At 65.2% G+C, this 24,924-nt stretch overlaps 1 protein-coding gene across 1 annotated transcript; it reads left to right on the forward strand.

Moving 5' to 3' along the window:
- Window positions 1-207: 207 nt before the first annotated feature.
- RTN2 (reticulon 2) lies at window positions 208-22,983 on the forward strand. Its single transcript, XM_084612305.1, has 10 exons — window positions 208-418; window positions 4,712-4,756; window positions 6,168-6,656; window positions 10,047-10,301; window positions 15,872-16,079; window positions 17,113-17,251; window positions 20,435-20,504; window positions 20,671-20,717; window positions 21,330-21,388; window positions 22,207-22,983. The coding sequence occupies exons 1-10, from the start codon at window positions 388-390 to the stop codon at window positions 22,247-22,249; spliced, it is 1,386 nt and encodes a 461-aa protein (XP_084468431.1). The 5' UTR covers window positions 208-387; the 3' UTR covers window positions 22,250-22,983.
- The last annotated feature ends 1,941 nt before the right edge of the window (window positions 22,984-24,924 follow it).

Consider the following 24,924-nt stretch of genomic DNA (forward strand, 5'->3'; position numbering starts at 1 on the left):
CCCCCACCCCTCCCTCTCCACCCCTCCAGGACCTACCCCCACCCCTCCCTCTCCATCCCCACCAGGATCTGCCCCCCACGTTCTCTCCCTTCCCCTGCGCCTTTGTCTCAGTCCCCCTTTGTCTGCGTCTCTCCCCCCCGCACACACACACTCCCCGCCCCTCGCCTTTGTGAGCCGCCGCCCTCCCTCCTCCGCAGCCCCCCCCACTCCCCCCCCCGCAATCGCTCGCAGGCCGGCGCGGAGGGGGCAGCGAGCTGCAGAGCCGCGGCTTCCCCATCAGGCCGGCCGGCGGCAGCAGCATGGGGCCGGGGAGATGAGAGCCGGGGGGAGCCGGGGGGCAGCGCCGCCGCAGCGCACCGCGAGCCCCATGAAGGGAACTGCGGGGCGATGGGGCAGGTCCTGGGGTTCGCCCACTGCAGTACGTAGAGGGCGGGGCGGGGCGCGGGGCTCGGGCCCGGGCGGGGGGGGGAGGAACCAGAGTCAGGCCGGGGGATCGGGCCCGCGGGGGGGAGGATCGGGACAGGGAGGTGGGATGGGGCCTGAGCGGGGGGCGACCAAGGGCAGGCTGGGCAGGCTGGGGGAGCGGGCCCCGAGCCGGGAGGGTGGATCGGGACTGGGTGGGGGCATCGGCCCGGCCCGGCGGGCGGGACCAGGGTCAGGCTGGAGGATCGGGCCCGGGCGGGGCGGGGGGGGGCGTGGGGAGGATCGGGCCCGTGCGTGGAGGGATCTTGTCCGGTGCCCCCGTGCGCCCCCCGCCCGGCCTAGCGGCTCCAGCTGCGGTGCTCGCGGGGTCCCCGGACGGAGCCGGGCCGCTGGGGACCCGACGCGGGGGAATCTCTCTCCGGCTCCGCGGGCAGCTGCTCTGCGCCCCGGGGCCTGGCCGTGGCCCGGGCGCGGCGGCAGGCGGCTTCCCGGGGGCTGCAGGGCCCCTGGGCGGGGCGCGTCGCGGGCTCCGGGCCGGTTCAGCACCTGGGCTGGGCGGAGAGCGGCAGCCGAGGGCCTGGGGCGGAGTCTGGCCCCTGCCGCAGCTGGTGCCCCCAGGGGCGCTGCTCCATCCGCATCCCCAGGCTGGGGCCGCTCCCCGCCGTTGCTCTGGGGGGTCGGGGGGACAGTGCTGAAATCCGACGGCGGGGCCGGTGGGTGACCCAGCCACCCCCCACTCCGGCCCAGGACGCAGGGCCGGGGGTGGTCGGGGCTCCACGGGAGCTGGGGGGACTCCCAGGCCTGAGGCTGCTAAGGATCAAGCGGCAGGGTACAAGAGGTGCTGGCAGGAATGATTATTGTTTATTAGGTGTATTAGGGTACCATCCACGAGCCCCAGCCATGGGGCAGGCCCCCATTGTGTCAGGTGCTGTACATTTGTATTGCTATTGGGTGTGTTACTGTAGCAGCTGGGAACTCCAGCCATGGGGCAGGCCCCCATTGTGTCAGGTGCTGTACATTTGAATTGCTATTAGGTGTATTACGGTAGTGCCTAGGGACCCCCCCCCCAGCCATGGGGAAGGCCCCATTGTGCCAGGTGCTGTACATTTTACAGCTATTAGGTGTGTTATGGTAGGGCCTAAGACCTTACAGCCATGGGGCAGGCCCCATTGTGCCAGGCCCTGCACACACACAGAGCTGAATGTCCCTGTCGGGAATTTACTACTGGGAATTTACTACTTTCTGCAACATTGAACATTTCTCAGGAAAATTTCAGTTTTGCTCTAAAATTTCCCTTTTCTGTCAGAAAATCGTTCCCAGCCCCCAGGCTTCTCTGGCCCTGGGTGGCCGAGACATCATGTGCTCTGTTCTGGGCAGCTCCCTAGATGCGCCTCGGGGAGCCGACCTCATTCCGGCTTCAGGAACATGCAGGAGGGGTTTGGTCCCAGTCAGAGATTAAAAACAAAGTTCCAAAAACTCTTTAAGTATTTGGTAAAACAGGAATTTCATTTCCCTGCCATTATTCACCGGGACTGGATGGGCGGAGTGGTCAGGGCTAACTCCATCCTGCAGTTTGCAGTAGGGGGCGCTGTGCTATTGGCACCGGCAGGGCTGACCCATTCCCGCAATCACACTAGGGGGCGCTGTGCTGTGGGGCACATTTGCAGGCAGGGCTGACCCCAGGCACCAGCGTTACTGGCTGTTCCCCAAGTGAGAGGCTGGCCAGTGCCCTGGGGTCGGGGCTCAGCCCTTTGCGGAAGAGCCTGGGGAACTGGAAGGTGAAGGAGTCAGGGCCTTAACATCAGTGATTCAAAGGACAACAATCTCCCACCAGCAGCACAGCGCCCCCTGCTGAGCCTTGCCCCTGACCACAGGGCTGAGCCGTGCCTCGATTGCACAGCGCCCCCTGCTGAGCCCTGACCTCACTGCACCCCCTGCTGAGCCCTGACCTCACGGCACCCCCTGCTGAGCCTTGCCCCTGACCACAGGGCTGAGCCCTGCCTCGATCGCACAGCGCCCCCTGCTGAGCCCTGACCTCACTGCACCCCCTGCTGAGCCCAGACCTCACGGCACCCCCTGCTGAGCCTTGCCCCTGACCACAGGGCTGAGCCCTGCCTCAATCACACAGCGCCCCCTGCTGAGCCCCACCCTGACCGCATGGCGCCCCCTACTGAGCCCTGCCCCTGACCACAGGGCTGAGCCCTGCCTCAATCACACAGCGCCCCCTGCTGAGCCCCACCCTGACCGCATGGCGCCCCCTACTGAGCCCTGCCCCTGACCACAGGGCTGAGCCCTGCCTCAATCACACAGCGCCCCCTGCTGAGCCCCACCCTGACCGCATGGCGCCCCCTACTGAGCCCTGCCCTGACTGCACAGCGCCCCCTCCCGAACCCTGCAGCACAGTGCCCCTCCCTTCACCCCTAGCCCTTTCCTCTCAGCAGCTGGGCTTTGCCTTAAGCCCCCCTGTCCTGACCAGACCTGCCAGGAAACCGGACAGTTTGGGGCAGGAGGAGGCTCCTTCACCTGCCAGGGCCCTGGCACCGGCCCAGCTCCTGCATTAACCCCCTGGCCTCAACATGGCGGGGCTCTGAGCAGCCGTGGGGAGGGGATGAGGTCAGTTCCCGGAACAGACTGTGGTGGGAGGTGGCAGCACCTGCCCGACCGTCTGTGGGGAGAGACCTGCCTCAGCCAGTGGGGCTCGCACGTGGTGCCCCCTGTTGGGCAGCCTGAAATAGGCCCCCTGGGTCTGGCTAGGGCAGGGGTGGGCAAACTATGGCCCGGGGGCCGGATCCGGCCCACCAGGGCTTTGGATCTGACCCGCGGGATTGCCAGCCCCGTGGCGCAGCGGGGCTAAGGCAGGTTTCCTGCCTGCCCTGGCCCCATACTGCTGCTGGAAGTGGCTGGCACCATGTCCCTGCGGCCCCTGGGGGAGAAGGGGGCAGATGGCTCCGTGTGCGGCCCTTGCCTCCAGGCACTGCCCCCCGCAGCTCCCATTGGCCAGGAACAGGGAACCGTGGCCAATGGGAACCGTGGCCAGTGGGTACCCACAGGGGAGGGCAGTGCGCAGAGCCCTCTGCCCCCCGCTCACCCAGGGGCCGCAGGGACGTGGTGCTGGCCGCTTCCTGGAGCGGCGCAGGGCCAGGGCAGGAAGGGAGCCCGCCTTAGCCCCGCTGCATGCTGCTGCCATCCTGGAGCCACTCCAGGTAAGTGGCGCCAGGCCAGAGGCTGCACCCTGAACCCCTCCTGCACCCCGCACCCGAACTCCCTGCCCTAAGCTCCCTGCTGGCACGCCAACCCCCTGCCGCACCCTGAACCCCTCCTGCACCCTGTACCCCAACCCCCTGCCCTGAGCCCCCTTGTAGCCCTCACACCCCTCCTCCGCCCCAATCCCCTGCCCTGAGCCCCCTGCCGTACCCCTCCTGAACCCTGCACCCCAACTCCCTGCCCTGAGACCCTTCCTGCATACCGCACCTCCTCCCACACCCCACACTCCCTCCCGCACCCCAACTCCCTGCCCCAGCCCTACATTCTTGGCCCTGCATGCAATATCCCCATCCAGATGTGGCCCTCCAACCAAGAAGTTTGCCCCAAGGGGCTGCCCCAAGAGTCAGTGTCCCAATAGGGGGGGTTGCAGGGTAAAGCCATCCCAAGGACCCCAGCTCAGATCAGCCTGTCTCTGAGTCTCCCCAGCAAACTGCCCCTGCATATATTGGGGGGCAGTTAGAGCAAGGGGGGTGGTGATGGTTGGGAGGGGCTGGGGGAAGGAAGGGGAACAGAGTGGGAGACAGCATGTGGGGGAAGGATGCAGCTTGGGTGCTGGAGAGATCCCCTGGGTCTTTGCATACAGGTACTTATATCCTGCAGCTGAACGGGGCATTCTCCCCTGGGGTTAGTGAGGACGCTGGTCAGCAGGGCCGGGAATAGGAGAGAGTTTGTTGCAATGGATGTTCTAGTTGGCACCTGCCCGCAGCCTGGGCATCGGGTGAGGCAGTGGGTTAGATTGCGCTGCTTGGAATCACTACTCAGGGTTTGGTCTGGTAGTAAAAGATGCAAAATGGTTGAGCCCCCAGGAATGCTCAGTGCCTGGCAGGGAGTGGGTTGAGGTGCTCAGTAGAGGGTGCTCTCCCCTGGCAGTCAGTGCTGGCCCCGATGCGCCAGTGTGGCGCTAGGGGGCGCTGGGCTGCAGGGAGTGGGGTGGAGGGGTTGGGGGCTCAGGGGTGTGTGGACTCATTGCTGGTCTGGGGCTTTGGAGTAGACTGACCCTCGTGCCTCCCTCTGTCTCTTGCAGAAGAATCTCCTTCTACTGTCTCCACCACACCTGACTCCACAGACGGTGAGTCTCTGCCCCCCATGCCCTGTCCCCAGAGCTCCCAGCACGGGGGGCGGAGCCCCTCACAGTCCCATCCCTGATGGGGTTTGGATCCCCCACAGCCTGGAGGATGGGGGGCAGATCCCCTCCCAGCCTGGTCCCCCATGAGGGTTGGGGGGTTGGATCCCCCATGGCCCAGTCCCCATTGGGAGGTTGACAGTGTGTGGGGGGCAGATCCCCTCACAGCCCCGGTCCCTGGTGGGGTTTGGAGGGTTGGATCCCCCACGGCCTGGTCTCCATCGGGGGGATGATGGGGTGTCACAGACTCACAGGTCCTGCCCACTCCTGGTCCAGTATGGTCCCCTTCAGTGTGACAGCCCTTCTCGGGGATCCACTCTGTCTGGGGGGTTAAGCCCCTCCGCCTCCTGGAACCGCACCTCTCTGATCCTTAGCACACCTGTCTCTCGCCGTGCGCCCCCTCAGGGAGTCCACTCGCTCTGGACCCCTGGGACCCCCACGCCCAGAGGGAATAATGCCACCCTGATCTCTAGACCAGAGCGACTCTCAGCCAGCGTAAAACAGGAGGGTTTATTGAGCGTCTGAACCCAGCACAGGAAACTCTCAGGGCCTCAGGCCTGGCCTCCCTCAGCCCAGCACATCCAAGTCTCCCCTGCATCCAGGTGGGCTCTACCTGCTCTCTCCCTCCAGCCCTGAGACCCCCACCCCCCACCTCCCCTTTCCAGCTGGGCATCTGATATCACCTGCCCACAAGCCCCACCTCTGTCCATTCTCTTCTATCCAGGTAAACAGGGTTGCTTGGGCCTCCTCTCCTCTCAGCCAGTCCTTTGCTGGAACCAGCTGGTCAGGACACCAGGGTCCTCTCTCCGCAGCCCATTGTTCTCCCACTGCCCAGACCCGCCTGTGACTCCCGAGCTGGGCATCCTGGTCACCAGTCGCTGGGGTCTCCATTCTCCAGGCCATTGGCCGGGGTCCCAAGTTCCCTCGTGGGTTCTCTGTACCAACAAACTCCTTCTCCCATCACCTCGTTAAACCAGTAACACCCAGGGAAACTGAGTCCCACCCCCTTCTGCATGCAAACCATTGGAAAAAAACAAGAAAAAAACAAGAAAAGCCCCCACTTCATCACAGGGGGGCAGAGCCCCTCACAGCCTGGTCCCTGGTGGGGTTTGGGGGGTTGGATCCCCCACAGTCCAGTCCCCCATCGGAGGCTGAGGGGGGGCAGAGCCCCTCATAGCCCGGTCCCTGGTGAGGTTTGGGGGGTTGGATCCCCCACAGTCCGGTCTTCATCAGGGAGTTGTGGGGGGAGGGGGGCGGGGCAGATCCCCCACAGTCCAGTCCCTGGCAGGGGTCTGAGGTTCCTTTTCCCTCCTTGCCCGGCCTCTCTGCCCCAGTAACCCCCGCGCCTCCCCGGCAGGCGGCAATGACGAGTCGGATTTCCCGGAGCTGCAGACGGCGCGGGAGTTCTCCGAGGACGAGGAGGAGGAGACATCCCTGGACTGGGGGACCCCGAGGGAGCTGACCTTCTCCTACATCACCTTCGCGGGTGGCCCCGACGCCATCCCCCCCAGCGAGCCTGGCCCCCGGGGGCGGCGGGACTCCCTGGCCCGCCGGATGAGGGGCCCCCTGCCCCGCCCCGAGACCTGCGAGACCTTGGTGCCCGCGCTGGGCGACAGCCTGGAGAACATCCCCAGCCTGTGCCAGTCGCCCGAGGGCGAGCAGGGGCTGCTGGCCGGGCAGTGCCAGGGGCTGGAACCCTTCTCGGCCTGGGATGCCCCGCTGAGCTACGCGGATGAGCCCAGCTCCCTGGGGTGGGAAGAGCCACAAGTCATGCCAGGCAGGGGTGGGCCCTGCCCCCGCCCTTTTGGGGCAGCAGAGCAGCCGGGAGCCCTCGCCGCACACTCAGGTAGGAACCATGGGAGAGGGGCTCTGTTGTGGGGGGGGGAGGGAGGAGGGGCTCTGTTGGGGGGGAAGGGAAGGGAGGTGGCGGATGGGGGGATGGAGGAGGGGCTCTGTTGGGGGGAAGGGAGGTGGCAGATGGGGAGATGGAAGAGGGGTTCTGTAGGGGGGGAAGGGAAGGGAGGTGGCTGGGGGGATGGAGGAGGGGCTCTGTTGGGGGGGGAAGGGAAGGGAGGTGGCGGATGGGGGGTTGGAAGAGGGGCTCTGGCGGGGGGAAGGGAAGGGAGGTGGCAGATGGGGGGATGGGGCTCTGGCGGGGGGAAGGGAAGGGAGGTGGTGGCTGGGGGATGGAGGAGGGGCTCTGGTGGGGGGAAGGGAAGGGAGGTGGCGGATGGGGGGTTGGAAGAGGGGCTCTGGCGGGGGGAAAGGAAGGGAGGTGGCAGATGGGGGGATGGAGGAGGGGCTCTGGCGGGGGGAAGGGAAGGGAGGTGGCAGATGGGGGGTTGGAAGAGGGGCTCTGGCGGGGGGAAGGGAAGGGAGGTGGTGGCTGGGGGGACGGAAGAGGGGCTCTGGCGGGGGGAAGGGAGGTGGCGGATGGGGGGATGGAAGAGGGGCTCTGGCGGGGGGAAGGGAGGTGGCGGATGGGGGGTTGGAAGAGGGGCTCTGGCGGGGGGAAGGGAAGGGAGGTGGCGGATGGGGGGATGGAGGAGGGGCTCTGGCGGGGGGAAGGGAGGTGGCGGATGGGGGGATGGAGGAGGGGCTCTGGCGGGGGGAAGGGAAGGGAGGTGGCAGATGGGGGGATGGAGGAGGGGCTCTGGCGGGGGGAAGGGAAGGGAGGTGGCAGATGGGGGGATGGAAGAGGGGTTCTGTAGGGGGAAGGGAAGGGAGGTGGTGGATGGGGGGATGGAGGAGGGGCTCTGGCGGGGGGAAGGGAAGGGAGGTGGCAGATGGGGGGATGGAGGAGGGGCTCTGACGGGGGGAAGGGAAGGGAGGTGGCGGCTGGGGGGATGGAGGAGGGGCTCTGGCGGGGGGAAGGGAAGGGAGGTGGCAGATGGGGGGATGGAGGAGGGGTTCTGTAGGGGGAAGGGAAGGGAGGTGGCGGCTGGGGGGATGGAGGAGGGGCTCTGGCGGGGGGGAAGGGAAGGGAGGTGGCAGATGGGGGGATGGAGGAGGGGCTCTGGCGGGGGGAAGGGAAGGGAGGTGGCAGATGGGGGGATGGAGGAGGGGCTCTGGCGGGGGAAGGGAAGGGAGGTGGCAGATGGGGGGATGGAGGAGGGGCTCTGGCGGGGGAAGGGAAGTGAGGTGGCAGATGGGGGGATGGAAGAGGGGCTCTGGCGGGGGGGAAGGGAAGGGAGGTGGCAGATGGGGGGATGGAAGAGGGGCTCTGGCGGGGGGAAGGGAAGGGAGGTGGCAGATGGGGGGATGGAGGAGGGGCTCTGGCGGGGGGAAGGGAAGGGAGGTGGCTAGGGGGATGGAGGAGGGGCTCTGGCGGGGGGAAGGGAAGGGAGGTGGCAGATGGGGGGATGGAAGAGGGGTTCTGTAGGGGGAAGGGAAGGGAGGTGGCGGCTGGGGGGATGGAGGAGGGGCTCTGGCGGGGGGAAGGGAAGGGAGGTGGCAGATGGGGGGATGGAGGAGGGGTTCTGTAGGGGGAAGGGAAGGGAGGTGGCGGCTGGGGGGATGGAGGAGGGGCTCTGGCGGGGGGGAAGGGAAGGGAGGTGGCAGATGGGGGGATGGAGGAGGGGCTCTGGCGGGGGGAAGGGAAGGGAGGTGGCTAGGGGGATGGAGGAGGGGCTCTGGCGGGGGGAAGGGAAGGGAGGTGGCAGATGGGGGGATGGAGGAGGGGCTCTGGCGGGGGAAGGGAAGGGAGGTGGCAGATGGGGGGATGGAGGAGGGGCTCTGGCGGGGGGAAGGGAAGTGAGGTGGCAGATGGGGGGATGGAAGAGGGGCTCTGGCGGGGGGGAAGGGAAGGGAGGTGGCAGATGGGGGGATGGAAGAGGGGCTCTGGCGGGGGGAAGGGAAGGGAGGTGGCAGATGGGGGGATGGAGGAGGGGCTCTGGCGGGGGGAAGGGAAGGGAGGTGGCTAGGGGGATGGAGGAGGGGCTCTGGCGGGGGGAAGGGAAGGGAGGTGGCAGATGGGGGGATGGAAGAGGGGCTCTGGCGGGGGGGAAGGGAAGGGAGGTGGCAGATGGGGGGATGGAGGAGGGGCTCTGGCGGGGGGAAGGGAAGTGAGGTGGCAGATGGGGGGATGGAGGAGGGGTTCTGTAGGGGGAAGGGAAGGGAGGTGGCGGCTGGGGGGATGGAGGAGGGGCTCTGGCGGGGGGAAGGGAAGGGAGGTGGCAGATGGGGGGATGGAGGAGGGGTTCTGTAGGGGGAAGGGAAGGGAGGTGGCGGCTGGGGGGATGGAGGAGGGGCTCTGGCGGGGGGGAAGGGAAGGGAGGTGGCTAGGGGGATGGAGGAGGGGCTCTGGCGGAGGGGAAGGGAAGGGAGGTGGCTAGGGGGATGGAGGAGGGGCTCTGGCGGAGGGGAAGGGAAGGGAGGTGGCAGATGGGGGGATGGAGGAGGGGCTCTGGCGGGGGGGAAGGGAAGGGAGGTGGCAGATGGGGGGATGGAGGAGGGGCTCTGGCGGGGGGAAGGGAAGGGAGGTGGCTAGGGGGATGGAGGAGGGGCTCTGGCGGGGGGAAGGGAAGGGAGGTGGCTAGGGGGATGGAGGAGGGGCTCTGGCGGGGGGAAGGGAAGGGAGGTGGCGGATGGGGGGATGGAGGAGGGGTTCTGTAGGGGGAAGGGAAGGGAGGTGGCGGCTGGGGGGATGGAGGAGGGGCTCTGGCGGGGGGGAAGGGAAGGGAGGTGGCTAGGGGGATGGAGGAGGGGCTCTGGCGGAGGGGAAGGGAAGGGAGGTGGCTAGGGGGATGGAGGAGGGGCTCTGGCGGAGGGGAAGGGAAGGGAGGTGGCAGATGGGGGGATGGAGGAGGGGCTCTGGCGGGGGGGAAGGGAAGGGAGGTGGCAGATGGGGGGATGGAGGAGGGGCTCTGGCGGGGGGAAGGGAAGGGAGGTGGCAGATGGGGGGATGGAGGAGGGGCTCTGGCGGGGGGAAGGGAAGGGAGGTGGCAGATGGGGGGATGGAGGAGGGGCTCTGGCGGGGGGGAAGGGAAGGGAGGTGGCAGATGGGGGGATGGAGGAGGGGCTCTGGCGGGGGGAAGGGAAGGGAGGTGGCAGATGGGGGGATGGAGGAGGGGCTCTGGCGGGGGGAAGGGAAGGGAGGTGGCTAGGGGGATGGAGCAGGGGCTCTCTTGGGGGGCTGGAGCAGGCTGTGTTGCTGGAGGGGACCACCGCCGGGCTCGTGGGGTGTCAGGCAGGCGATGACCCTGGCAATGACCCCTCACCCCCCTGCCTGTGGCAGAGGCTGCTCCGGAGACAGCACCAGGGGACCGCCCGGGGCCCAAAGCCCTGATGCCGTGTCCTGCAGGGGGCACCCCCGGGCTCGCTTACGCCGAGGGCAGCCAGCCCCCCCCACAGACCTCAGCCGCCCCCAGCCCAGGGGAGGAGGAGCTGGAGCCAGAGGAGGAGGGGGAGCCGGCAGATTTGGAACCAATCACAGAACAGCAGCTGGATGGGCTGGACCAATCCGGGAGCACTCTGGGCGTATACATGATAGGTGAGCAGCCAATGAAGACGCAGAAGCTGGGAGCTGGGGGGGGGGGGCAAGGGACAGGTGAATAACAGGGCTGTGGCCGAATCTCGCAGCACTGGAGTCCCAGGCAGGGCACTGCTCTGGGGAAGCTCACCGCACTGGTGTTCTGGATGGGGCATTGCCGTGGGGAACTCGCAGCGCTGGAGTCCCCAGCTGGGTGCTGGCAGGGCTGCCTCAGTCCCCGCCCCCAAGAGCTCCTCCCAGCTTGTGGGCTGGTGCCAGAGCAGGATCCCAGGGCAGGCGAGTCAGCGGGTAAACATAGCCCCGGTGCTGACAGCAGCACGTCCCGGAGCAGTAGAGGAGAGACTGGGGCTGGCACATGCCTCCCAGAGAATGCCACAGCTGGAAGGGGGACGCTCCAGCCTCCTGCAGGGCCAGGCTGGGCTGGGGCTCAGGGGCTGGTTTTACAGGGAGCCTTGCCCAGTGCTGTAATGCAGCCAGCTCTGGGGTGGGGCACAGGGGCTGGTTATACAGGGATCCCTTGCCCAGTGCTGTAATGCAGCCAGCTCTGGGGTGGGGCACAGGGGCTGGTTATACAGGGATCCCTTGCCCAGTGCTGTAATGCAGCCAGCTCTGGGGTGGGGCACAGGGGCTGGTTATACAGGGATCCCTCGCCCAGTGCTGTAATGCAGCCAGCTCTGGGGTGGGGCGCAGGGGCTGGTTATACAGGGATCCCTTGCCCAGTGCTGTAATGCAGCCAGCTCTGGGGTGGGGCGCAGGGGCTGGTTATACAGGGATCCCTTGCCCAGTGCTGTAATGCAGCCACCTCTGGGGTGGGGTGCAGGGGCTGCTACACAGCTGTGCAGCACTGAAGAACAGGGTGTATCCGACTGACCCTGCAGGGGAAGGGGTTCCAGTTAGCAGAATCCTTCTCAGCTGGAGTCAGCTCGGCATTCTGTGGTTCACACTGATCTGTCCACAGAAGAGCACGGAATAGAACCTAGGAGTCCTGATTTCCCCCGTTTCACCCTTGGACCCCACTCCCTTCCCAGAGCTGGGGACAGAACCGAGGAGTCCTGGCTCCCAGCCCCCCCGCTCTGATCACTGCACCCCACTCCCCTATAGATCCAGGGGCAGAACCCAGGAGTTCTGGCTCCTAGTCCTGTGCTTTAGGCACTGGACCGTCCTGCCCCCCCACCGCTGCCCATCGGCACTGTCCCTCCCATCCTTGGTGTGGCCGAGCCCCCGTGCAGGACAGGAAGGGGGATGGGGTGATGGGAGATGGCAGCTGGCATTCGTTGGCTATAAATAGCCCCCGGGCTCCCCCCTTGTGCAGCCCTGCAGCCCCCAGCCCCCACCCGGAGACGGTGTGCCGAGGCGACGGGACCCTCGCACCGTGCTGCAGGGAAAGGACTCGCGATGGGTAGCGCAGGTTAGACATGCCCCATCGGTGGGGGGGGTATCACAGGGCTGAGGACGGCTGGGGGCATTGGGGGGCTGGGCTCAGACAGGGACTGGGGCTGGGTCATTCTTGGGGGCCAGGGAGTGGCTGGGGGGACGTTGCGGGCAGGGCTGGGCTGGGCTGGGAGAGCAGGGCAGATGGAAGCTCTGTGGGGGTTGGGATCAAAGCTGGGGGTCATAGTGATTGCTGGGGGGGCCCCAATCCTCAAGGTTGTGACCACCCCACCCCAGTCAATGCCTGTGAGCAACATGCCCCCAGCCTGGCATTTGGGCCTGTCAGTTACTAGGTGGAGGAGGGGGAGCGGCACCATCCCGACAGCTGCAGGCCGGCAGCTAAACTTAGCCACGAGTCGTCCACAAAGGGGTGACCTCCCCCAACCCCCTGGGAAGCAAGGCCCCCCCACTACCATGTAAAAGGGCAGGGCTGGGGTGGCACTTAGCAGGATGGGCGATGGGGGTGGGAACAGGGTGTCCCCAGCTCCTGGGCATCTCGTGTTACAGAGAGAGGCATCTGCCTGGGGAGGAACAAGGGCACTGGGAACATACATGGAGTGGGCACTGATGTGGCACGGGCACAGGAGGGGAGTGGGCACTGGCAGGGTGTGGAAGGGGAGTGGGCACTGGTGGGGCAGTATATGGCACGCCCTGAGGGGTGGAAGCTGGCACATGCAGCCTTTCAGGGAGTCAGGCGTTACCCCTGTACACGCAGGGCCAGTGGCCGGGGTACTCTCATGCCTTGGTGTGACGAAGCGGGACTGTTCTTAATGTTTCCTCTGAATATTGTGGGGGTGCCTCAGTTTCCCCTAGGCAGTTCTTAAGTCTCTAGGTGGTGGGATGAGGGTGTATGATCCTTGCAGAGCCCTAGAGGGCAGGTGTGTGCAGGGGTCTGGACACAGAGAATGGCCGACACCCTGTTTCCTGGCAACTGATGGTCTGGTCCTTCCCCCCTGGAAGGTGAGAGCTAAAGGGTTGGAGAACAAAGGAATCCGGTGACCTCCTGGCCCGGGAAAGGGACAAAGCCCAGAGGAGGAGGGGCTGGAGGGAGTTTCAGTTTGGGGCTGGCTGGAGACATGGAGTGAAGTGCAGACGGGGTTGTCTGGCTCACTGCCCCCCAAAATGGACCCGGCTGAGGGTCCTGTTCTCTGCACCTACAAGCTCTGTTTTAGACCATGTTCCTGTCGTCTAATAAACCTTCTGTTTTACTGGCTGGCTGGCTGAGAGTCACGTCTGACTGCAGAGTTGGGGGGCAGGACCCTCTGGCTTCCCCAGGACCCCGCCTGGGCGGACTCGCTGGGGGAAGCGCATGGAGGGGCAGAGGATGCTGAATGCTCCGAGGTCAGACCCAGGAAGGTAGATGTTGTGTGAGCTGTTTGCCCTGCAGACAGGCTGCTCACAGAAAGGAGACTTCCCCAGAGTCCTGCCTGGCTTCATAGGGAGCAGTTCCTGAGCATCGCCCAGGGACTCAGTGACACTTGGACATTGTGTGGGGCAAGGCTGAGCATGAGGAGGGTCTGGGCACTGGCTGTCTAGGAGCGCTGAGATGGCCCTTCTGGGGCATTGGCACTGTGGAGTGCCGAGCTGTGGGCACTGCAGGGGGCACTGAGGTGTGGGTCCTGCAGGGGGAGCTGAGATGGGGGCACTGCAGGGGCACTGGCTCTGTTGGAGTGGGGGTGGGGGAGTCTCCTGTATCTGGCCCCAGGGGGTCCTGGTTTCAGAGCTGGTGTGAGATGCCTGGCCCAGTGTTAGGGGTTTTCCTTTCACCCTCTCCTCTGGTTGTCACGCAGACAGCAAGCAGCAAAAGACCAGAAGTCCGAGGCGCAGACAATGCGATGTTTATTGGGGTTAGTTTCCAAGCAAGCATATTCCGAAGCCCTTCACACCACTCGGGCTTATCTCTATATATGCCGATAGAGTCTGTTCCCCAGTGTCCCCTTCCTGGCTCCCACGCCGCAGAGCCTTCCCTGTGTCCCTGTTCCCATTCCCCCTCTCCTTAGCAAACACGATTCCAATTTCCCATCCACTCCCTGTTTGACCCATTTATATAGTAATAGTCTCAGCTATTCCTTAACCAATCATTTTACTGAAATTTAACTAGCCAATCCTAAAATATTGTAACATAATTCTCTAACCAGTTATATCCCACTACCCTCATTAACTTACACCTAGCAAAATTAATTATACAACAGACAGAAACAATTAGAGAACCAGACAGATTAACAATAGAAAAGTGGGGGCCATAAAGATAAAACAATACAGAAATGAGGGTTTCACAACCACTGATAAGTGATTGCTTGCCAGACAGGATGCTGTCAAACTAAGTTTTCTTTAACCATCTTAAGATCTTTTTCTTTATCTGGTGGTGATGGGCACTATCAGGACAGGATCTGGTTTGGGATGTGACTGTTCGTGTCCCAGCTTCTGGCTGCCCCTGGTGCTTAGCCAAAGGCCTTAGCCTAAGAACAAGGCCTCAGACTATCCTAGTGAGACAAGACCCGTACACAAGCGGACTGTGATTTTGATTCTTTGTTTTAAACCTCGATAACTAACTAAGTGATAAAAACACACCTAAGTTCTATATTCGAAGGGAGTCTCCTGTCTCTGGCCCCGGGGGGCGGGGGGTGTCCTGGTTTCAGAGCTGCTGTGGGATGCCTGGCCCAGTTTCAGACCCCCTGTGCGACGGGAGCCCAGAGCAGATGGTGCCTTGACTCTCCATGCCCCCTTATTCCTTTTCCCCAAGTATCCTGTAGCCTGGCCCGTGGGGAGGACTGGAACAACCCAATCAGGGCTGGGCACTGGACCTGGGCTAAGCAGCAGCTACCAGGGTCTGTCACCCCCTCCCCCCAGTCTGTGCCCGCAGCCCTCCCTCGCTCAGAGTGCCTGCCCCAGGGCTGTGCCCACCAGAGCAGAGCCCAGACCCCTATGGGGGCCTCGGCCCATCCCCAGATCCCTGACCCTTTGGCTGTTCCCAGTGGAGCGCCCGAGGCCCCAGGCCTGCTGCAGAGCCCGGCCCCAAGGATGCCCCCCAGGCCCCGCCAGAGACCCAGACCCAGCCTCCTGGACTCGGCCCTGCTGCTGTGGGTCCTCCCCCCAGCACCCCTGCAGGGACCGGGTGTGGCTGAGGGCCCCTCCTGGCGCGGCGCTGCTGGGGGGAACCTCAGCAACCGTCCAGGCCTGGGTCTGGCTGGCTGGGCCCTGCTGGCGGCTCGTGCCCTGGCCTGGCGCTGCAATATCCAGGGGGCGGGGGACTGATGGGGGCACAGGCTGGAGGGTTTGTGCCCAGGAGCTGGGCACTCACTGCATGGGGCTCTTCGTTGTTCTGACCCAGCATGAGATGCAGTGTTGGGCCAGGGCCTGAGCCAGGGACCCAAGCTTGGGGAGGGGGCTCAAGAGGGGGGACTGAGCCGGGTGTCCCCAGGTCAGGGAGGAGGGGTTCCCTGAAGGGCCAGACGGGGGGAGGGGGTCCCAAGGGACTGAGCGGGACGTCCCCAAGTGGGCAGGGGGTCCCTGAGGGGCCACGCAGGGGGAGGGGGTCCTGAGAGACTGAGCGGGATGTCCCCAAGGGGGCAGGGGGTTCCTGAGGGCCCAGGCGGGAGTGGGGGGTGAGGGTCCTGAGGGACTGAGCGGGACGTTCCCAAGGGGGCAGGGTGTCCCTGAGGGGCCAGGCGGGGGGTGGGGGTCCTGAGAGACTGAGCGGGACGTCCCCAAGTGGGCAGGGGGTCCCTGAGGGGCCACGCAGGGGGAGGGGGTCCTGAGAAACTGAGCGGGACGTCCCCAAGGGGGCAGGGGGTTCCTGAGGGCCCAGGCGGGGGGGGGGTGGTGAGGGTCCTGAGGGACTGAGCGGGACGTTCCCAAGGGGGCAGGGTGTCCCTGAGGGGCCAGGCGGGGGGTGGGGGTCCTGAGAGACTGAGCGGGACGTTCCCAAGGGGGCAGGGTGTCCCTGAGGGGCCAGGCGGGGGGTGGGGGTCCTGAGGGACTGAGTGGGACGTCCCCAGGTGGGCAGGGGGTCCCTGAGGGGCCAGGCAGAGGGAGGGGTCCTGAGGGACGGGGACAGGGTCCCCAGGGGAAGCCCCAGGCCATGGACACATCTGGCTCCAGGGCCCCCCGTCACGCCCCGCTAACGCTCTCCCCCTCAGTGGCGGACCTGGTGCACTGGCGGGACACCCGCACCTCGGCGCTCGTCTTCACCGGCATCATGGTGACTCTGCTGAGCCTGCTCCACTTCAGCATTGTCAGCGTGGGCTCCTACGGCGCCCTGGCCGTGCTGGGCATCACCCTCACGCTGCGGCTGAGCCGCAAGGGGCTGCAGGTCCTGCACCGCTCCGACGGCGCCAACCCCTTCCAGTGAGTGTGAGCCCCCCGGGGCCCCGCCAGGGAGTGTGACCCCCCCGGACCTTCTGTGCAACCGCCCCCCAGGGCCCCACCAGGGAGTGCGACCCTCCCCTGGGGCTCTGCCAGGGACTGTGACCCCCAACCCTCTGCCAGGGAGTGTGACCTTCCCCCGGGGCCCCGCCAGGGACTGTGACCCCCCCGGACCTTCTGTGCGACCCCCCCCCCCAGGGCCCTGCCAGGGACTGTGACCCCCCGACCCTCTCCCAGGGAATGTGACCTTCCCCTGGGGCCCCGCCAGGGAATGCAACCCTCCGGGGCCCTGCCAGGGAGTGCGACCCCCCCAGAGCCCTGCCAGGGACTGTGACCCCCCGACTCTCTGCCAGGGAGTGTGACCCCCCCTCAGGCCCTGCCAGGGAGTGTGACCTTCCCCCGGGTCCCTGCCAGGGAGTGTGACCCCCCCGACCCTCTGCCAGGGAGCGCGACCCCCAAAGACTCCAACCACACACCCTTCGCCCTTTCAGTGAGTACCCCCATCCCGACATCCTCCTTCCAGAGAGTCCCCCTGGTCCCCCAGCACACCATTGGCTAGCCCCCCGATCCTCTCCCCTTCAACTGAATGATCCCCCACAACCCTGCACCCTCCCAGCCAGAGATTAACCCTCAGAGCCTCCCCTCTCTGGTGGGTCTAACCCTCGCCCCCAGACTCCCACTTTAGTGGGTACCGCCAACACCCCGTCCGCATGAGTACCCCCTCCCCTTCCAGTGAATTCCTCCCTCAGCAGCCACCTGACTATGCCAGCCCCGGCCTCTCCCAGCAGGGGGCACTGTGGGGAGCGTGGTGGGGCGCTGGCTGTGTGGGGAGCCCCCAGGTATGCCAGCCCCGGCCTCTCCCAGCAGGGGGCACTGTGGGGAGTGTGGCGGGGCACTGGCTGTATGGGGAGCTTCCAGCTACACCATCCCTGGCCTCTCCCAGGGGATGCTATGGGGTGGGTGCTTGGCTGGGATCCCTCCCACTCGCTAACCCCCCACTCCCCCATGTGCGCAGGGCTCAGCTGGACGCTGACCTGCCGCTGTCCCAGGAGCAGCTGGAGCGCCTCACCGCACGGCTCAGCCGGGACATCCTGGCGGCCGCACACACCCTGCGACGCCTCTTCCTGGTGGAGGATCTGGTGGACTCGATCAAGGTGGGTGTTGCCCCCCCCGGCAGGGTCACCCCAGCTCCCTGTCCCTGCTGGTGTAGGGGGTTTGGGCCCCCTGTGAGCATCCTGGAGTAGGGATGGGAGAAGTGTTGACCTCTGTTTACCCCCCCTTCCCATGGGGCTTGGGGCACAGTGGGGGAAGGTTTTTTGCCTTCTCCCCTTGGATTTATCTAGCCCCCCATTATATGCTCTCCTTGGCCATTAGGGAGTCATGGGTGGGGAGCTGGTACCTACCCCTGGGTCTGGCAGGAGGGAGCAGGAACTGGGGGGGGGGTAGTCAGCAATGTGGGACTCCTTTCCATGGGGGTGGGGGTCAGTGATTAGCAAGGGGTGGTGGGGAGCAGGTGAAGGGCTTCCCGTGCCTGCTGGAGGGGGATACCCACTCTGCAGAGTTTTTGGGGGTTCCGGGAGAGCCAGAGCCTGAGGCTGGGGACATGGCCCAGCAATGCCCAGGCCGTTTGGCCAGTCGGGAGGCGGCCAGGTGATGGCCACGCCAGGTGGGCGAGGGAGGTGGCCCGGTGATGGTCAGGCCACTTGGCTGGGGCTGGTGCAGGGCGGGCGCCAGGCCAGGGCACTGGGAAGACGCAGGCACAGCCGTCACACACTCACAGCCGGCCTTGAAGCACCAGAACTGACCCCCATGGCTTCGCACGCAGGGATCAGACCTCCAGCTGCCCTCCCCATGCCCCTGTCTGAGCTGGAAGGCGCTGGGGCTGCTCCTGCTCCGGCACTCAGGCCCAGCGCAGAGTCAGCTGAGGCCGGTCTTTCCCCACTCCTCCCCGGGCTCTGACCCTGCCTGCGTGACAGATTTCAGTTATCAATTTGCCTGAGGCATCAGGTGATTAGGCTGAGGCTGCAGGGTTGTTAGGGGAGGAGATGATGGAGTACACCAAGGGTTTAAGTTTTAAAGTTTATTGATAAAATAATAAAATAACAGCGGAGAGCACTGGGGGGTTCCCCACGTCACTCAGAGGAAGGAAGGAAGCGTTAGTGCCCCAAGCCCTAACCCACTTTCATACCTACACCCGTACTACCCAAGGCTGGCCACGCCGGGGTGTAATGTAAGAAGAAGGGGAGGGGTGGACGGGTTGTTTAGGATCTGCTGTTGATCTCCGATTTGCCTCAGCTCTTGGGAGGGTTTTTAAGACCCTGGGTTTTTTTGGGGGTGTTTTTTTTTGGGGGGGACCTTTGGTTTTTAAGCTCGGTGTGCCAGTTTAAACCGGCCTTTTGAGGCTTTCTTGGTTTCCCCAAAACACATTGGCTTCAGGGTCGTGAGACTGTTATGTTCCCAGTTGCTGAGCTTTGCATTTTTACTAGCTTTGCACCCCATTTTTAGGTCTGTTTGGTTCAGTTGTTTTTCTTTTACAGGCTTTTGGCTGTTTAGCAGCAGGGAGCTTGTTTGTGTGTGCATTGGCCTTGAGCGGCAGTTTTGCCCCTTATTTTCAAGCCTAGCTGAATCGTTGAGTTAACCTGTTCCTGTCTTTCTCCCTCCCTCTTCGGCCTTTTGCAACCTGCAAAGGAATTTTCCACTCCACACTTACACCTTTAACTCTTCCCAAAATGCTTTGTGATGCCTGCAACAGCATTAGCAACATACAGTGCTGATCTGTCTCCCCAGGGGATCCCCTGAGGGAGGGGACCATTGGGTTGTGACACCTGGTACCCTGCAGCAAGCTGTGCGGTGTTCTGGATTCCAGCGCTGGCCTGTCTGCGCACAGCCCTCCCCTGCCCCTGCTGTCGGGCAGCGACCCCCACGCGCCTGCAGCACCTGGGCCCCTGGGACTCTGAGAGTTGGATTTAGGGTTGTCAATTTTCTAATCTCACAAAATCGAACACCCTGGCCCTGCCCCCTGCCTGGAGGCCCCGCCTTTTCTCCAAGGCCACACCCCCTGCCCACTCCATCCCCCCTCCCTCCATTGCTTGCTCTCACTTTCACTGGGCTGGGACAGGGGGTTGAGGCTGGGGTGTGGGCTCCGGCTGGGGTGCAGGCTTTGGGGTGGGGCCGGGAATGAGGGGTTTGGGGCATTTAGGAGGGGGCTCTGGGCTGGGTCCAGGAGTTGGGGTTGGGAAGATGTGAGGGGTCTGACTAGGGGTGTGGGCTCTGAGGTGGGGCTGGGGATGAGGGATTTGGGGTGAGGGGGGCCAAGGGATTTGGAGTGCAGGAGGGGGCTGTGGGTTGAGGCAGGAGGTTGGGGTGTGGGAAGGGGTGAGAGCTCTGGGTTGGGGGTGCGGGCTGGGGGGTTGGGCTGAGGATGAGGGGTTTGGGGTGCAAGAGGGGGTATGGGCTCAGGGTGTGGGGTCTCGGCTGGGGCTGGGGATGAGGGGTTTGGGGTGCAGGAGGGGGCTTCGGGTTTGGGTGGGAGCTCAGGGCTGGGGCAGGGGGTTGGGGCATGGGCTTACCTCGGGCGGCTCCCGGTCAGCGGCGCAGTGGGGCTAAGGCAGGCTCCCTGCCTGTCCTCTCTTTGCGCTGCGCCCCAGAACCGGCCAGCATGTCCGGCTTCTAGGCAGGGGGGCCAGGAGATTCTGCGCGCTGCTCTCGCCCGCAGGTACCGCCTCAAACCCCAGCACCCATTGGCCACGGTTCTTGGCCAGTGGGAGTGCAGAACCGGTGATCGGGGCAGGGGCAGCCAGCGGAGTAGGGCTAGCCTGCCTTAGCCTTGCAGTACCACCACCCGGACTTTTAACGGCTGGTCGGCGGTGCTGACCGGAGCCACCAGGGTCCCTTTTCGACCTGGTGTTCCGGGCGAAAACCTGCTACTAGCATCCCTGGCAGGGAGCGGGCACGCGGGGCCAGGTGGGGCTGCCGGCTTGGACGGATGCGCCCAGGACAGAGTGGGTCGCAGCTGGACGCTGGTCTCTGTGGGTCTCAGGCGTCAGGCCAAGAGCCATGGCCATGAACCCACAAGACTAGCAGGGAACTGCTCCCTCTCCCCAGCCCTGCTGTGCACCTGCCAGCTTCCCTGGGCAGGAAGCCCTGGCTGCTCAGCGACCCCTGCTGGAGGCTGGGAGCAGGGACCTGCATGAGTCTCTGCTGAGCAGAACCAGCCCGGCTCCTTCCCCCCACGTGGGGCTGCTGCTCCCTGGCAGGCTGGGGCAGGCTGCAGCCCCTGGATGGGCGGGGGGGAGGGAGGCCTGCCCCACTCTCACTGTGCTCTCTCTTGCTTGCAGTTCGCCTTCCTGTTCTACATCCTCACCTACGTGGGAGCCGTGTTCAACGGGCTGACGCTGCTCATCCTGGGTAAGGGCGGACGGGGGTGAAGGGGGGTCGGGGAGGGGGTGTGTGCGGGGCAGGACCACCGTGTAGGCAGCAGGTGGGTAGTGCTGGCTGTGGGGGCCTCCCCCAGCAGGGGATGCTGGGAGCAGCAGGGGGTGTGTGTTTCTGACCTGCCCCTTTCTGCCCCCAGGTGTGATAAGTGCATTTACTTTCCCCCTGCTCTACCGACAGCACCAGGTGAGTGGTCGGGGGGTGGCTCAGGGCCACGTGCGCCATCGGGAGGGGCTAGCCTGACCAGCGCACCCCAGCTCACGGGCTGCTGCTGGCAGTTCTGCAGCCCCAGGAGCCGTCTGGCTCTGCACCCGCCCCAGGGCAGGAGAGACACAACACCCCCTAGGGGGGAAAGGCCCCATGTCCCACTCCCCACCTTCTGAGCTAGGGAGTCCCCCGCCCTAGGGCCGGCTGGGATCCAGCGCCCCCTAGATGGGAAAGGCCCCATGTCCCATTCCCTGCCCCCCTGAGCTAGCTATTCCCCCACCCTGGGGCTGGATGGGAGATGGCGCCCCCTAGAGGGGACAGGCCCCGTGTCCCATTCATAGAATCGTAGAATAGCAGGGTTGGAAGAGACCTCAGGAGGTTCGAGTCCAACCCCCTGCTCAGAGCAGGACCAACCCCAACATTCCCTGGAGCTCTCACCTTTGTTCAGGGATCCCCGGAGGCGTCGGGGGCACCCCAGGCAGTGAGTCCTGGCTCTCCAGGGGCCCCATAGTTCTGCGATGGTCTCTGGTGGGGGCTGTTGCCCAGACCCCCCCCACAGCCCCCGTTTACCTCTCACTTCATCTGTTCCAGGCACAGATCGACCAGTACGTTGGGCTGGTGAGGAACCAGCTGAGTAACCTCAGAGCCAAGTAAGGGCCCCCTGCACCCCTTGTGTCTAGGGTGACCAGACAGCAAGTGTGAAAAATCAGGATGGGGGTGGGGGGGTAATAGGAGCCTATATAAGAAAAACACCCCAAAATCGGGACTGTCCCTATAAAATCGGGACAGCTGGTCACCCTACCCGTGTCTGCCATGGAGGGAGGGGACGAGCTCCTGGCTCTGCCAGGAACCACACAGGGGCCACAGCTCATTGTCTCCCAGGCAGCTGTAGTGACCCCACAACACAGCCCAGAGATGACACCCCCTGCAGTGCGGCACCCCCCCGCCGAGCCCCCAGTCCCGGCAGTGTGGCACCCCCCCGCCAAGCCCCCAGCCCTGCTCCCCGCAGCACAGCGCCCCCTGCTGAGCTCCCTGCAGCACAGTGTCACCTGCCGAGCCCCCAGCCCCTTGCCCTTGCACGACAGCACTCCTTGATGAGCTCCCTGCCCCACTGCTGGGGTATTGGGGTCAGCACTGAAGGCAGGGGGAGAGGGCCTGCAGCACGGTGTCCCCACGGTATTTCCCTGCGGGGCTGCTGGGTTGAACGCCCTGCAGTGACTCCTTTGCCCGTCCAGCCCTGCCCAGCCCAGGTGTCCTGCGGGATGTGAGCATGCTCCCCTCTAGGGGCTGGCCCGGGGGGCTGAGTGCCAGGGGGTCAGACCTGGGGAGACAGGGCTGGAGCATGGGTAACCCAGTGACTCTGTGCCCGTCTTGCCATGCGTGGGTGCCGAGGAGGCGGGGGAGGGGCTCCAGCCCAGGCCAGGGGGTATTAAACCGCCGTGGTGATGTTTCTCTTTCTCCCCTTTAGGATTCAGGCCAAGCTTCCAAGTGCCAAAGCGAAGCCAGAATGAGCGACTGCCCCAGTCCGACTCACAGCAATGATGCCCCTGCCCCCCCCCCGCTGCTCCCCCCGGACCCTTTCCTCGCCGGTGACACCTCCCGCCTCAGGGAAAGGGACTGAGGCCCCTCTCCTGGTCAGGAACCTGCCTACACTTCAGCCCCTGCGCTGCCCCCCTGGCCCTGTGTGTTGTGGGGCTGGGGCAGGAGGCAGCTCCCTGGACATTCAGGGCTCCGGAGGTGGCGGGGGTGACTGAGAGGGGCCCCTGTGATTCGGCCACCACCCTGGGCTGTAGCACCGGGTGCAGCCTGCCCTAACAAGAGGCCCCTGCATGCCACCCACTGCCTTGGGCCGAGTGGCACGGCGTGCTGGGCCCTGCCTGCTTCCTGCCTCCAAGCCGCAGCCCCAGCATGAGCCCGGCAGGGCCTGGCCCTGCGGGGTGGGGGTGGGGAAGGGGCAGGCCCCTGGCTCCTCAGGGCTGGAGGGGTCTGGTTTCCCCGGGGGGGCAGGGGGGCTTGGACCTAAGTGAATTCAGGGTCTGTGATTGGTTGGGAGCCCAGGGGCTGGCAGCCTGTTGTGTCCGAGCCCCAACCCCCCCCCCCCCGCCTCTCCACACTGTTTTTAGTCCGGTGGACCCTTCTTGGACTTGGCCTGGGGCCACCCCCTGGTGCCGTGGGGCAGGCGCAGCCCTGGCGCCCGCAAAGCTCCACTCAGATTTACACTTTAATAAAAACGCTGGTGGAAAAATCCGCTGGGCAGGGTCCTTCACTGCGGCCACAACTGGGCACAGGGGGTGGGAATGGCTCCCAGCCACCAGCAGGGGGAGCTCCCGAGGCTGGGAGAGTAGGTGGCGTGGGTCACAGCAGGGGCCCTCCCACCCCGTAATCGCTGCCCACCCAGCCCCTGAGCAGTCGGGGAAGGGAGGGGGATGCTCAGCTTGGGCACTGGTCCAGAAGCAAGACACAGGTGGGGGAGGGGGGCTGCATGGAGCCCATCCCACACTGTCTGGGCAGCGGCTGCCCCTGGGATGCCCCCCTAGACGTGATCCCTTAACCCAGCACAGAGCTGAGCAGAGCAAGGGGAGGGGGGAACTGGCAGGAGGGGAGGGGGGGGCCAGCAGGGCAGAGCAAGGGGAGGGGGGAACCGGCGGGAGGGGAGGTGGGGGCCAGCAGGGCTGGGTCATGGCCCAGGGTCTACACCATGGTCTGTATCTCAGGTGCCCCCTGCACTTGGCACCATCAACCCCAAGGCAGCTGGCACCCTGAGCTGGGAACGTGGCACCCCAGAGCTCCCCCTGCTCCCAGCAGGACCCCAGGCCAAAGGCCATCTCCAGGTGTTGCTCAGTCCCTCCTCGGACTCTGGACCGCTATCCCCATGGCCGGCAGGGGAGCCCGGGCCCACCCGCTACCCCGGGTTCCAGCCCAGGGCCCCTACAGCAAGCAGGCCAGGTCTGCTTAGGCCCCATCCCTGTTGCTGTTTCCCTGGACTGCCTCCTACCAGCCTCTCCGTCTTCTCCTGCCTGGTCCTGGGTCCCAGGGGCTCCCTCACCTCGCCCAGCTTCTTGCCCACTCCTTGCTCCAGGGCAGCCTTGCAGGGCTTGGTCCCCCCCTGCCCTCCCACCTCCTGAGGACCTCCCTTGTCCCAGGCAGTGACTGCAGCCCCCTCCTGCTCGTGCCTTCCTGGCCATCTAATGCCGGCCCAGCCCGGCTCCATGTCCATGAACTTGGGCCTTCCCCCACCCAGGAGAGGCCAGGCCCTAGTTAACCCTCTCAGGGCTGGTGTGGGGTGCACACCCACCACACACCCTGCCTGCCTCGTGGGGGAAGATGTCTTAGGCTGCGCCCACAGGGCAACTCACGTCTGCTCCAGGTTGCCTGCCACTGGCTGCACTTGCTCCTTTTCTTCCCTCATGTCCGGTCCTGCTTCCGCAGGGACTCTTGGGCCTCTGCTCACAAGGCCTGTGCTACGGTGACTAGTGTCACCTGAATCCTCCACGCTCGCTCCACTGCCCCCCAAGCCCCTCCCCGCCGGGGCTGCAGGCCCACCGGAGCCGGTCCCGTGTCTGGGCCAGACCCAATTGCAGCCTCTTCTGTCTCACCCACCCTTGGTTTTTAGCCCTCTGTGTCCTCCGAGCGACTGCGGGGTGAATGGCGAGGTCCACGGGCGTCGCCGCCACTTCCACGTTGCCTGCCTCCTGCCTGGCCCTGCGAGAGGCCACCCCTCCTGGCCCCTTGGGTCCATGCCACAATGGGGTGCTAAACTGCACTGTATGGTTCTGCCACCAGGCGGCGCAGCCCTCCCAGACCTTATTTCAGCGAACCTGGCCATACCTGGCAGAGCATTAAAGGGTCTTACAGCTGGGGTCTGTCTTTGAGGGACGCCCTGTATCCCCTCCGTATCCCCACAGGGGCCTGGCCTGGGCAGTCTCTGGGAGGGACACCCTGTAACCCGTCCATATCCACAAAGGAGCCTGCCCTGGCGGGGTCTGTCTGGGAGAGATGTCCTGTAACCTGTCTGTATCTGCACAGGAGCCTGCCCCGGGGGGTCTCTGGGAATCACACCCTGTAGCACGTCCGTATCGCCACAGGGGCCTGCCCCACTAGTTGCAGCCCTGCAGTCTTTCCGTTGCCCACTCTCTGTTTCCTGCGAAGTCAGCATCTTTTGACCCGGCTTCTTGGCATCCAAAAC

Source organism: Lepidochelys olivacea (assembly GCF_965140295.1).
Source record: "Lepidochelys olivacea isolate rLepOli2 genome assembly, chromosome: 23".
NCBI lineage: Eukaryota > Metazoa > Chordata > Testudines > Cheloniidae > Lepidochelys > Lepidochelys olivacea.

What these genes read in the sequence shown, in the direction of transcription:
- RTN2 (XM_084612305.1), top strand. Translation starts at nt 388, where the DNA reads ATGGGGCAGGTCCTGGGGTTCGCCCACTGCA. An exon ending in GACGGCGCCAACCCCTTCCA is followed by an intron (nt 16,080 to 17,112) that starts GTGAGTGTGAGC and finishes CCATGTGCGCAG; the next exon opens with GGCTCAGCTGGACGCTGACC. An exon ending in GCTGACGCTGCTCATCCTGG is followed by an intron (nt 20,505 to 20,670) that starts GTAAGGGCGGAC and finishes TTCTGCCCCCAG; the next exon opens with GTGTGATAAGTGCATTTACT.